The sequence below is a fragment of the Oreochromis aureus genome, linkage group 23 (genome assembly GCF_013358895.1).
Source record: "Oreochromis aureus strain Israel breed Guangdong linkage group 23, ZZ_aureus, whole genome shotgun sequence".
Taxonomy (NCBI): domain Eukaryota; kingdom Metazoa; phylum Chordata; class Actinopteri; order Cichliformes; family Cichlidae; genus Oreochromis; species Oreochromis aureus.
The window spans coordinates 28,916,410-28,930,069 of NC_052963.1; the positions used below are offsets into that span (position 1 = coordinate 28,916,410).

At 42.4% G+C, this 13,660-nt stretch overlaps 1 protein-coding gene across 1 annotated transcript; it reads left to right on the forward strand.

Annotated features, from left to right (window-relative positions):
- The first annotated feature begins 398 nt into the window (after window positions 1-398).
- Window positions 399-8,813, forward strand: LOC116311172 (pinopsin-like). The gene is made up of 4 exons (XM_031728216.2): window positions 399-1,828; window positions 5,609-5,934; window positions 6,339-6,572; window positions 8,166-8,813. The coding sequence occupies exons 1-4, from the start codon at window positions 1,456-1,458 to the stop codon at window positions 8,415-8,417; spliced, it is 1,185 nt and encodes a 394-aa protein (XP_031584076.1). The 5' UTR covers window positions 399-1,455; the 3' UTR covers window positions 8,418-8,813.
- The last annotated feature ends 4,847 nt before the right edge of the window (window positions 8,814-13,660 follow it).

The following is a 13,660-nucleotide window of genomic DNA, read 5'->3' on the forward strand; positions in this document are numbered from 1 at the left end:
TTCCTTCTTTTGTGATCCACCTAAAGACTGAGTCAGTCTGGAGTTGGTTTTTTTTAAGTTTTTTTCTTTTTTGGGGGGGGGGGGCAGCTGCATGTTTATCTCAAGTTTCACAAGTTTATCTCAGTTTATCTCAGTTTATTTGAAATGCTTATTAAAAGACAAGCTTCTTTTTTTAACACAATTTTACAGTTTGTGTTGTTATTTTACTTTTATTGTGAAAGATTCCAATGTCATAGTTTTTACACAGTCACTTGTATTTCTAAATAAATGGCCTGTATTTGTATAGCACTTTACTAGTCCCTAAGGACCCCAAAGCGCTTCACACAACCAGTCATCCACCCATTCACACACAGGTGATGGCAAGCTACATTGTAGCCACAGCCACCCTGGGGCGCACTGACAGAGGCGAGGCTGCCGGACACTGTTACCACTGGGCCCTCTGACCACCACCAGTAGGCAACCATGTATGACACTGGGACTGGGACTCAGTCTGACACTCTCACTGAGCTGTGGCTCTGCCATACTTGCAGACAAACACTGCTGCATCTTTCGATCTGCAAACACTTTATAGTTTATTTTACTCTATTTTTAATTCTGTGCTTTAATATTTTTTTCTTTTGTCAATTTTGTGTTCTGGTTGATATTTTTAGACCCTTTAGCACGGCACATACACCGAGCATAAAGTTTTATTTGGTATTCATTACTGCACTGTCATGACATCCTTACATGTTTGACCTGGTAGTTGAACTGTGCGGTGAATCTAAAAAATGAAAGCATTCAGACCTATTTTGTACCTACATTATAATCAGTCCAGTCCTTTTTGGTTACTTAAATGATCCTGTTACAGCTGTGATATCACATGTGTTTCCTGTTGGTCAGCTCTCTCTTGATAAAGACATTTTTACTTTTGTTACATTTTGTTTTTGTTGCTTTTTCCTTTTTATCCTTCATAAAAGAAGGATATTCAACAGTCACTCTGCCAAAAACAGATCGCAGTTTCTGCCCTGACATGTCCTCTCTCAAAATGAGCTGATATCACTCATGAGAGAAATGTTTGACATGTGTTTAATAGATTATAGACCAACGAGTCATTTACAATGTTTAAATAAGGGCAGAAATGAATTTTTGGCACAACGCCTGCTCTGAGGCAGCTGTTCTCAGGTGTTCTGCCTCCTGTCATGAGAAACACAGTTTCCTCACTCTCCCTCTCTGTGTCGTCACTCCTCTCTCTCCCCTCTGTATTTAAAGTGTGTTTCGCTGTGCTCGGAGCTCTGAAGAGTATTTCTGCTCTTCCTCAGCGGGTCTTCGGACTCCTCCCTGCCCGGGGATTATCAGACAGCCTGATCCGTGCGGGGGTCTCCAGCAGGAGGATGGCGCAGAGCGCAGCGCGGAGGCGCCATGAGAAGCTGAGCTGACTTGGATCCACTCGGAGGAAAGCAGGAGGAGCACAAGGACATGTTCTCGGAGCTGAGCGGCTTCAACCTGACCTCTAACCTCAGCGAGCCTTCCTCCGCTCCGGGTCAGGAGGACGAGGAGTGGAGAGACGCGCCGCTGGAGCGGCTGTCGCGCGGAGGTCACGTGGTGGTGTCGGTGTGCCTCGGCTCCATTATGGTGTTCGGCTTCCTCAACAACCTGCTGGTGCTGGTGCTGTTCTGCCGCTTCAAGAGCCTGCGGACGCCCGTCAACATGATGCTGCTCAACATCAGCGTCAGCGACATGCTGGTGTGCGCGTGCGGCACCACCCTCAGCTTCGCCTCCAGCTTGCAGCGCCGCTGGCTGTACGGCCGCCGCGGCTGCATGTGGTACGGCTTCGTCAACTCCTGCTTCGGTAAGTGTCTGTACCCCTGGAGCCTCAGAGCCCGAGAGGCTCTGTCAGGTTACCGGTCTGAGCTGACCAATCACTGGCTTCATTTCAGAGCAACTTAAAAAAAAGTTTTTCTGTTTAAACAAACAGTCAAACTTAATTTTAAACTTTATTTACTTTATAACAGCAAAAGTGAAAAGATCATGTCAATGTTTCTGCGCTTTATTTTGAAAAGTCTCCATCCAGACTCCGTGCAGCTTTCAGAGGTTTAAGAAGCGGTCCTCTAGTTTTTCATGCAGTGTTTACTTACTTTACAGCTTTATTTATTTCATATTTTCTGTGGATCCAGCTGCACTTTATTCGCTTTACATATGAGCAGTGCGCAGGTTTGATCCTGGTGTTTTCTTCTCCCACCTGTTGAGTTCTCAGGGGTCACGTGGGCCATGTTTCGTAAAGTGGGTGGAGATGCAGATAAAGTGCAGCTGCCTGCTGCAGATAACAAACCTCTGCCCGAACACGGGGCCTCAGGGGACCCACACATGAGCTCTGGTAATGCTTGAAGACTTGTATAGGCTCAGTTTCACAGACATGGATTAAGTCCAGTCTGGCTGGTTAGACTAGAGTACAATAAGCTTGGTTGTTGTTAACAAGTACAACAAATTTACATTGGCATCTAAACCACGCCCATCAGAAAAGAAGAAATAGTTAAAAACAATAAACAGCCAACAACAACAATAATAAATATAAATCAATAATAAATCATTCCTGAGGGAATGATTGTGCAGAGTGCAATGAGGGTCGTGAAAGTTGTTATCAGTGCAATGGCGGCGGGGGGGGGGTCAATTTAAGCACTACTGGATTTGTCTGTGTCTTTTGCCTGATGGCAATTTTGCAACTCAATCCAATTCATTTTTTTATATGGCACCAAATCACAACAGCAGCCACCTCAGGGCACTTTATATTGTGAGGTGAAGACCGTCCAATAATACAGAGGAAAGTTGAAACGGAGGGTTACCAGCGTGTCACGTGTCTAAAATGATGCTGCTGGTCATTTTCCTCAGTGTGTGGTGTGGGCATCCTCCAGCTGTGGGAGCTCCAACCCAACCACACCCTGTGCAGTCTTCATCATCTTCACCACAGATTCGGGTTTATGTGCACAAAATGAATATTTTCAATAATGGTTATTGAGTGAATCAATAAGCTGCTCCAACCAGAGACCACAGTTCAAGTGATAGACGTGACAGATGTTTTTTTGTTTTAAATAAAGTATTAATTACTGATAAACTGTTGAGGTATTAAAGAATTCTTGGGTATAGTGAGAAAAAGATTATGTTTTTTTTCTATTTCCAACTTTTCTTTTGATAAAGCTCCAATTTACCGGTCGCCATGGTGACATCCCCTCTAAAGAGCCTGGACAATATAGCAGCTGGAGGCTCATTTTATACTTCCAGTAGATCAATATAGTTTCAAATGTTGCTGAGGGTTACAGTAAAAAAAAAAGTGACAGGTTGCCTACCAAACAGCAGATCAGGTGCATCAAGTCAAGTAAGGACATAAAACGTTATTAGTGTGGTAATGTGATTTTCCTTTCAAGTGCTCCACAGCAAAACAGCTGAAAATATAAAGACAAACAGTTACCCAGAAGCATGTTTAAAAAGATAAGCTTTCAGCTGCTTTTTTCAAAAGCTCAGGAGCAAGAGTGCTGCAGTCTGGGGGCCATTGTTGGAAAAAGCTCTTAAGTTCTTAGCCTTGTATGGTGCACAGACAGTAGGCTCAGATCACATGACCTCAGGGACCTACGGGGGATGTATGGATATAAAAGTTCACCCATATACGCTGGTGCTTGCTCATGCAGAGCTCTAAAAGTCAAAACCAGAACCTTAAAGTGGACTCTGAAATTAGCTGGACTGGGAGCCAGCACCACTGAATTAGCAATGAGGCGGCATGAGAATACTTTAAAGCCTCACAGCAATATTCTAAACAACCCGGAGGTATTCCAAGAAAGCTTTAACACAAGTAAAGAATAAAGCACAGTCATCCAGATATGATGACATAAGTGCATGAATAACAATCTGCAGATCAGAGAGTGACACAATCAGACTCTACTTGGTAATATTTTGTAGTAAAAAAAGAATTTTTAGTGAAAGCAAGACTGAGCCAGAGCTTTAATGTGAGCAAGTAAATGATCATCCCAAGGAGAGAAGATTTAGCAAATGTGGCAAGGACCTGGAGTTTGATTGACTGTAGGCACAAATCTGCTACAAGAACTTCTGTTTTCTCTTCATTTAGATGGAGAAAATTTTCAGTATGTCAGTATCCAACCTTTAGTAAAGCCAAGCACCTCTGCAAACTCTGTAGCTTAGAAACATCTTGGGCCTTAAGAGCGATATAAAACTCAATGCCATCGACATATCAGTGATCAGTAATGTCCTTAAAAGTGCCCAACATGTGCTGAGATGGGAGCAGATATAACAGAAAAAGTAAAAGCCCCAAAACAGAACCTTTTGGCACACTGAGAAGTGGAAGAGGACCTGAACCTACAAGCAGCCACAGAAAAGCTTCATTCAGACAGATGGGAAAAAACCCCATTTCAAAACAGATCCTGATCCACCCACCCAGCTTCTCAGGCTATCGTGCATAATGTGATGTCAACAGTATAACAGGCAGAGGTCACGTCCAAAATCAACAGAACAGAACATTCTCATGCATCACAGGACACTCTAGGAAAACATGTTGCAGTGGAATGAGCTCTTCAACAGCTGGATTGAAAACTATCCAGAATGCTGTATTTGTCCAGAACAAGCTGTAAGCTGCTCAGCCTGAACCTTTTCCAAAATCTTAGCAGTAAACAGTAATTTAGAGAAGAGTATGTAGCTGCTAAGAAAAGAAGGGTCAGCTTATTTTTTAAGTGGGTGGATAAGAACATTCTTAAAATAAACAGGAACTTGACCAAAGACCAGTGACGTGTTGATTTTAGTGACCACAGTGGCTGTTAGTCTGAAAGACATTTTTTGAACAAGTATGCTGGTATAATGTTAAGAGAGCAGGAGCCTACTTTCACTGAGACAACTAATTTTACCAGCTCAGGTAAAGAAGGTAAAAAATAACAGGCTGACCTGGGATAGGAACAGGCACCAAACAGGAAGATGCTAAATATTATGTCTCACATTACAGATTTTTAAGAAAGAAAGAAAAATAAATATCAAATTTTATGACAGTTCAGCTGTTTTTTTTTAACATTGACCACTGTTCACTGTAAATAGTCTCAGCAGAATTAAAGCAAATCTATTCAAATTACAATTTTTGATGCTAAACATGATTTAGTTACAGCACAGAGCTCAAATGGAGTCAGTACTGAAGGTGTGAAAGCTGAAGTAGTGGTGACCCCTCCGCATTATCATGATTTGCACTTACCTGCCCCTCTAGACTGAGCGGCAGGTAAGTGGACTTCCAGGGTAATTCCTTTATTTATGTTGCCTTTAAATTTCTGTCAAGAGTCGGTCATTTCCAGTTCCAAGGCAACGTACCAATCTGCTTACTGCTGAAGATCACAGTTTTCATGCAGTATATGTTTTTGAAATGCTGCTCTCTGTGGAATTATCATTCTTATTCTTTGTTTTTACTAAGGTTACTGTAGCCCTGTAGTTATTCTGTTTTTTAATCTGCTCGTGGCTGCTGGATTAAACTTGAGCTGGAGTCCAGTCATTTTTCTGCATGTTAACTGATGTGTTTTCTTTATTTCCAAACTGTAGATGAGTCCTTTTTTTTTAAGTTAACCTGATCACTTCCTGTCTTTGTTCTTAGGCATCGTCTCCCTGATCTCTTTGTCCATCCTGTCCTACGACCGCTACAGCACTCTGATGGTGTACAACAAGCGGTCGGCAGACTACAGAAAACCCCTGCTGGCAGTGGGGGGGTCGTGGCTGTATTCAGTGATATGGACAGTGCCCCCCCTGTTGGGCTGGAGTAGTTATGGCCTGGAGGGGGCGGGGACGAGCTGCTCGGTGTCGTGGACTGAGAAGTCACCTCGCTCACATTCATACATTATCTGTCTGTTTGTGTTCTGCCTTGGACTCCCCGTCCTCATCATGGTGTACTGCTACAGCCGCCTGCTCTATGCCGTCAAACAGGTGGTTCACGTTCACAGATGCTGCACATCTGGCAACTCAATTTATAATTTATATTTTCAATAAATATAACGTCAACTAAAAGAGTTTTTAGTAGACGTGTATATATTATATATTTTTATGTATGTTACATATATTTTCTTCCTTTAATTAAATTTGCATATTTATTTACATTATTCAATTTATTAATTTATAATTTGCTATTTTAGGTATTTACACTTTTAAAGGTATTTTTACTGCCTAAATATTACAATATTTGTGCTTTGTTGCTTCTGACAGGTGTTTTTCTGTCTTTATCTTTTATTATTTCTGTATACTTATTTATGTTCTATTTTCCTGTCATGAGATTTTGATGAGACAATTTTGAAAATGTTTTAATGATAAAGTCCCTTCGTCTTGTCTGTCAGGTGGGTCGTATCCGACGGACAGCAGCTCGTCGGCGAGAGTTTCACATTCTGTTCATGGTCATCACCACAGTGTTGTGTTACCTGATCTGCTGGATGCCATACGGCGTCGTTGCCATGATGGCCACCTTTGGCCGGCCGGGACTCATCAGCCCCGTTGCCAGCGTCATCCCTTCAATCCTTGCCAAGACCAGCACCGTCATCAACCCCGTGATCTACATCCTCATGAACAAACAGGTGAGTGCTGGACCGAGCTGTTATCAGGTAGCACCAGGGCTTAAAATACAGTTTGTCAGTACCGTAGGTAGGAGCACTGACACACTGATGGGGAAGAAAATAATATTGCTAATAAATTTAAAAATGCACCCAAAAAGTAAAATATTTTCTTATTTTTAAAGTAGATATTAAAATGTTTAACTTTTTTTATATACATATACAAAATACATAGGAAAAACTAAACATATATATAAACATAATAAGTAAATGAAAATTTTTTTGTTCATGTTTTTCAAGATTTAATTAAAGTGAGACAGAGGTGTGGCAGGATTGTTTTTTAATTTACTCTGAGTGCAAACCACCTCAGTATGATGCTTACACACAAACAGACGCACATGTGATATCAATAACAATACATCACAAGGTTTTCTCTTTTTTTCAAAATGGTATACTTATTGAAAATTGCATTTAAAAATAAAATTAGTAGGTCATGAAAATTAAAAGTAAAAATTAAAGGAAATTAAAGTGTTTGAAAAAACGTACTCCTAAAAGTACTTTTATTCCATGATGTTCATTCAGTCATGAATCGCAGGGACACATGAAAAAGTTTCAGGACACCGGCCCTCGAGGCCTGGAGTTGGGGACCCCTGGTCTAAAGGAATAAGAAGAAAAAAATAGAAAATAAATTCTAAACATATCAAAAAAACTAAAAAAAAAAAAAAAGAAATTAAATTGGTTGTAAATATTTTAATTGTGTTTACATGTACAAAGATATACAGTTACATTTTAAAGTTTAATGGAAGATCAAAAAGTAAGACAATTGAAATAAAAAAAAGCAGATGCTTTTTTTTGCTTGTTTTTTAATTAAGAACATCTGTTCAACTCTTTGTTAACACAAGTATCAGCCAATCACGTGACAGAAACTCAATGCATTAAGGCATGTAGACATGGTGAACACGGCCTGCTGAAGTTTAAACTGAGCATTAGAATGAGGGAGAAAGACGTTGTGGGAGCCAGATGCACTATATTTCATAAAGTTCTGAACTGCTGAGATTTTCCCATATAACCATCTCTAGAGTTTACAGAGAGTAGTCTTAAAAAGAAAAAATAATTCAGTAAGTGGCAGTTCTCTGGGAGAAAATCCCTTGTTGATGCCAGAGTTCAGAGGAGAATGCCCAGACTAGTTAGAGCAATTAGAAAGGAAACAGGAGCTCAAATAACCGCTCGTTACTACTAAGGTATGCAGAAGAGCATCTCCACGAATGCATTCAGCTGTGTCTCAGTGGTTCAGGCTGGTGATGATGCTACAAGTTCTTTTAGAAAACAAATGTGAATAGCATGTTTGCTCAGTAAGAGACTATCTGCCTGGAGATCAATATCTATCTGTTAATGAAGCAGGTATTATCATACAGAGTGAGTTGGGACTGGAGAGCTCACAAACTCCCATTTACATCGTAAAAAATATACTTTCATGGCATATCCTTTGACTAATCAACAAACTTCAAATGAGGTTATTGGGTAAGCAAGGGTGGAGCTTAACAGAGAATAGCTGCCAACACTGGCATTGACAAATATAACATTAAAACCATTGACAAAAACAAATCTCTTTGTCAGTTCTACCGCTGCTTCCTGATCCTGTTCCACTGTAAACACCCACTGACGGAGGATGTACAGTCCTCCATGCCCTCCAAGACCACCATGGTCCAGCTGAACCGGCGCGTGTTGGATGGCAGCCCCGCCGGGCCATCTGGTGCCAAACCCATTGTGCAGGACGTGGAAGGAATCAGCGCTGCAGAATCTGACAAAACCGACCCTGTAGAGCTGCCGCTGCCACCCCTGCCACTGCCTGAAATCTCCTCCTCCTGACAGCCCTAAGCACTGACTGTTCACTGAGAAGTGGGGCCAGCAAATGTCTGTTGTTTGAACCCTTCAACCACCAACATCTCAGCTCATACTCACACCCATACTCATCACTTCTCAGTTTGTATGTGTTCCATTTTGGGGAAACAACGAGGTCATACCCCAGATGCCAACTGTATTCAGCTGCTGTAATTATTGATTTAATAATGTGAGCTTAACTAATCTAACAGAAGAGTTAAACCCTGTTTTTGGATTTAACCGTTGAAATCAGAGGCTCGGTAGAAATCAATATTCTGCTTGTTTGTTTGCGGCCCTCAGACTTTCATTACTAATTTGTGGGTATTTTTCTATGGTCTGTGTCCTGTTGGTGTGTTGGGAATAAAGTGCTGTGCTCTGCTTTGACTCTCTGACTTTAATTTTAGCAGGGTCAATATGACTGATGATTAGTAGTTTTGATGCATGCATGTCCTTTGATTTGTTTATTTAATTTTTGGAAAACTACACAATTTCACTGTTCATAAAGAAGGCCACTAATACAAGATACGAGCTATTGCAAAGAAATGGAATGGTTATTCTCACTTTACCTTTATTAGACTATGGAAAAGTGTCAGACTGAAACAGACTAATTAGATCAGGGGTCGGCAAACTTTCTGAAAATAAATTTAATAATGCTCTGTATGAACAGTTACACACTATATAGAACAACTTTATAGAATTATAGTTTTTCGCAGATGTTGGCAGCTATCAGCGAATAGTTATCAGCTATTTTGAAACAACAAAAGACACTTTTTATCCATAACAAGAACTCCATAACAGCAAATTAACTACAACAGAAAATGCAAATGCTATTCATTGTCTCCTCACAACAATGATAAGAAAAATAAACTGGGCCAATATGGCATGTTTGTTAATACAGAGATACACCTGTTAATGGGATCTCTGGTCTCCCACTCAGATCACACAGGTCTCCGAGTGTCCTGCATTACCTGTCCACTCTCACACCAAAAGTGTCCGGTTACCTGAGGACATTCTTCATGTGAGAGAAAATCTGCTCACACAGAGCCAAATACTTTCAATAAGTCCTCTGCAATGTTCTGAGACAGTTAAACTTGTCAGGTAGTGATGTCCAGCAGGTGAAAATGCAAGCTCCATGAACATGCATATCTATGGATTCCAGCTGCGTTCGTAGTTCTGCAAACTTTGAACCCCACAGAGTCTAGCTTTTAAGTTCAATCAGCTGAATTTTTATGTCCTCTGTGTCCAGCCAGTTAATGTGAGACAAATCCAGCTGCTCATTAAAGCTTTCTGGTTGGATCAGAAAAGAAAACAACCTGAAAGTCCCGAAAAAGCATTGTGAATTCTCTCTTGAGTCTACTGATGTAGCCGCGTATTTCTGCGGTGCTGATGCTGCGCTGAGAGGACAGCTCCTGAAGCATTTGAAGTGTCAGAATGTGGAAATTTCAACATTGCTTGAAAAAACTGCCAGCTAGCAATGTCCCTCTCACTGGTAGGCTAAGTGATTTTTAGCCAATTACAAGTTGAATCAGGTAGTTGGGGTTGATAGCTAAGATAGCGTCATTAAGAAGGGGCACAAGAAGGTTTGGAGTCTTCCTACACCCCCGTTCTCTGCGGCCTGCTGGAGCGGGGGGGCTAGGAGGAGGAGTTGGCCGTCCGACTGGGGTCTGGAATGTGGGGCCTCCCTGCTGCTGCGGAGTCGGGGCGGTCTGCTTCTCCCCACCGCAGGGAAAAGGGTAACACCACCTGGGTCTGGGCGCAGTTTCCCCTCAGGGGCAAGGGTACCTAGACCCGGGGCTTAGAGTACGCTTGGGGAGTGTGATTGTGTGTACAGTGTCTCTCTATGTCTGTCTCCACGTTGGGTGAGTGTTGAGAGCATGAGGGTGGGAATAGATGTTTGTATCTGTGTGTGCCTGTTTGTCTGTGTCTATACAGGGAGTGCAGAATTATTAGGCAAATGAGTATTTTGTCCACATCATCCTCTTCATGCATGTTGTCTTACTCCAAGCTGTATAGGCTCGAAAGCCTACTACCAATTAAGCATATTAGGTGATGTGCATCTCTGTAATGAGAAGGGGTGTGGTCTAATGACATCAACACCCTATATCAGGTGTGCATAATTATTAGGCAACTTCCTTTCCTTTGGCAAAATGGGTCAAAAGAAGGACTTGACAGGCTCAGAAAAGTCAAAAATAGTGAGATATCTTGCAGAGGGATGCAGCAGTCTTAAAATTGCAAAGCTTCTGAAGCGTGATCATCGAACAATCAAGCGTTTCATTCAAAATAGTCAACAGGGTCGCAAGAAGCGTGTGGAAAAAAACCAAGGCGCAAAATAACTGCCCATGAACTGAGAAAAGTCAAGCGTGCAGCTGCCAAGATGCCACTTGCCACCAGTTTGGCCATATTTCAGAGCTGCAACATCACTGGAGTGCCCAAAAGCACAAGGTGTGCAATACTCAGAGACATGGCCAAGGTAAGAAAGGCTGAAAGACGACCACCACTGAACAAGACACACAAGCTGAAACGTCAAGACTGGGCCAAGAAATATCTCAAGACTGATTTTTCTAAGGTTTTATGGACTGATGAAATGAGAGTGAGTCTTGATGGGCCAGATGGATGGGCCCGTGGCTGCATTGGTAAAGGGCAGAGAGCTCCAGTCCGACTCAGACGCCAGCAAGGTGGAGGTGGAGTACTGGTTTGGGCTCATATCATCAAAGATGAGCTTGTGGGGCCTTTTCGGGTTGAGGATGGAGTCAAGCTCAACTCCCAGTCCTACTGCCAGTTTCTGGAAGACACCTTCAAGCAGTGGTACAGGAAGAAGTCTGCATCCTTCAAGAAAAACATGATTTTCATGCAGGACAATGCTCCATCACACACGTCCAGTACTCCACAGCGTGGCTGGCAAGAAAGGGTATAAAAGAAGAAAAACTAATGACATGGCCTCCTTGTTCACCTGATCTGAACCCCATTGAGAACCTGTGGTCCATCATCAAACGTGAGATTTACAAGGAGGGAAAACAGTACACCTCTCTGAACAGTGTCTGGGAGGCTGTGGTTGCTGCTGCACGCAATGTTGATGGTGAACAGATCAAAACACTGACAGAATCCATGGATGGCAGGCTTTTGAGTGTCCTTGCAAAGAAAAGGTGGCTATATTGGTGGCTGATTTGTTTTTGTTTTGTTTTTGAATGTCAGAAATGTATATTTGTGAATGTGGAGACGTTATATTGGTTTCACTGGTAAAAATAAATAATTGAAATGGGTATATATTTGTTTTTTGTTAAGTTGCCTAATAATTATGCACAGTAATAGTCACCTGCACACACAGATATCCCCCTAAAATAGCTAAAACTAAAAACAAACTAAAAACTACTTCCAAAAACATTCAGCTTTGATATTGATGAGTTTTTTGGGTTCATTGAGAACATGGTTGTTGTTCAATAATAAAATTATTCCTCAAAAATACAACTTGCCTAATAATTCTGCACTCCCTGTATGTCAGGTTGGGCATCAGACCCCACCTCTCTGGGGACATCTCAGGCCCTCCAAGGTTTGGAGGCCCATCTCCCCCCACCACTTCCCCTGCCGGTGGCAGACGCCCTCAGACATCGGTGCATTGGTGGTTCTTTGTGTCCGGGGGTGGGCGCCCGGGTACCCACCGGCTCACTCCTTGGCGGCTGCTTATCGGGGCATGGAGCCTGGGGCTCGCTCAGGCCACTTCGGGGATGGGGTGCCCTCGGCCTCTCGGCCCAGGGCTCGGTCACTCAGGCACAGCTGGCTGCTGGCGGAGCTCACGGGCACATCACTGCAACCCCCCCTGGCTTCTGCTCCGCGGCTGCTGAGTGACCCCTCATCTGGGACTCTCCTCAGCTCTTTCTGGGATAGTGGCGCGGCTGCCCCTCTGTTGGTCTTCCTTGGTCTCTTGTGTTCTGGGGGCCTCTGGATGTCTGGAGTTTTGATCTCCTCCATACCTGCTTCATGCCCTGGAGGACGGGGCAGTGGCCCCCCACACCCTCTAGCAGATCATTACATGAAGGAACCTTTTAAAAACAAGCGCGTTCATGCTCACAGGTGTACACACGGGTGATCACACACACACACCCTTTTGGGCTCCTACCTCAAAGCACACTGTGCGCTGTCGATCTCACGTCCTGCACCATAATGTTTAATATTTAGTATTTACTGTCATATTCCCATATATCATTGTGATCTTGTTTATTACTCTTGTCTTCTTCTGCTTGCTTTCTTTTTTCTTTCTCAACAGGTGATCCAGGTGTTCGATATGTATTTTTTTTTTTGTCTGCTTATTCTGTTGGTTTTTGTTTTTTGCCCTTTTTCCCCGTCCCTCTTCTCAGGTTTTTTTGTTTGTTTGTTTGTTTTTTTTTCTTTCCCTCTTTCTTTCTCCCCTTTCTTTCCACCAGTCAAGTCTGTCCCGTATTCAGCAAGTGAAAATAAAATAAACAATAAAAGGTGAATCAGATGGACCATTACGGCAAGGCTGGGATGGTCCATTTGGTAAAGTAAATCCGTTGGGCATCTTTCTTCGCCTTTAGACAATAATTCTGATGGCAAAAGAACCAAATGGGACAGGTTAAAAAAAAAAAAAAAAAAAAAAAAAGAAGGGGCACAACTAACGTGTCTTTTGCGAGGTAATTTGCCCGGCCATTTATTTTTTAATGCACCTTCTCAGATTAATTCACTGGGTGTCATGATGACTCGTGCCGTCAGTTAACCCTTTGCGTGCCAGCGGTGGCACACGTGCCCAGGGTTGCCGACCCCTGAATTAGATGAAGACCTATGGGACAGGTGTCGAACTCCATTTAAGTTATTTTATCTGATAAATAAACACAGTAAGATTATATATATATATATATATCTATATATATATATATATATATATAGACAGAAGTTAAGGTCGTTGCAAGATGGCAAATTGAACCTCCCCCACCCTCATTTAGATCTGGCGTTTGGAACTATTTTGGTCTTCATGTGAAGTATGACCCTGAAGGTAAGCGTGTCATGGACAAAAGTAAAACAGTATGTCGAATGTGCCACACAATGCTCAATTACATTGGTGGGAACTAGTGCGTTAGCGCAGTTAGCTTGTTAACATGTTGACGTGGGGATGGACGGGGCTCATTAACGGAGATTTGCCGTGTTGTGGCGTTAACATCATTTCAACGAGATTAACGCTGAAAGCACTAGTGGGAACACAACGAATATGAATTGCACAT

What these genes read in the sequence shown, in the direction of transcription:
- LOC116311172 (XM_031728216.2), top strand. Translation starts at nt 1,456, where the DNA reads ATGTTCTCGGAGCTGAGCGGCTTCAACCTGACCTCTAACCTCAGCGAG. An exon ending in CTTCGTCAACTCCTGCTTCG is followed by an intron (nt 1,829 to 5,608) that starts GTAAGTGTCTGT and finishes CTTTGTTCTTAG; the next exon opens with GCATCGTCTCCCTGATCTCT. An exon ending in TGCTCTATGCCGTCAAACAG is followed by an intron (nt 5,935 to 6,338) that starts GTGGTTCACGTT and finishes CTTGTCTGTCAG; the next exon opens with GTGGGTCGTATCCGACGGAC.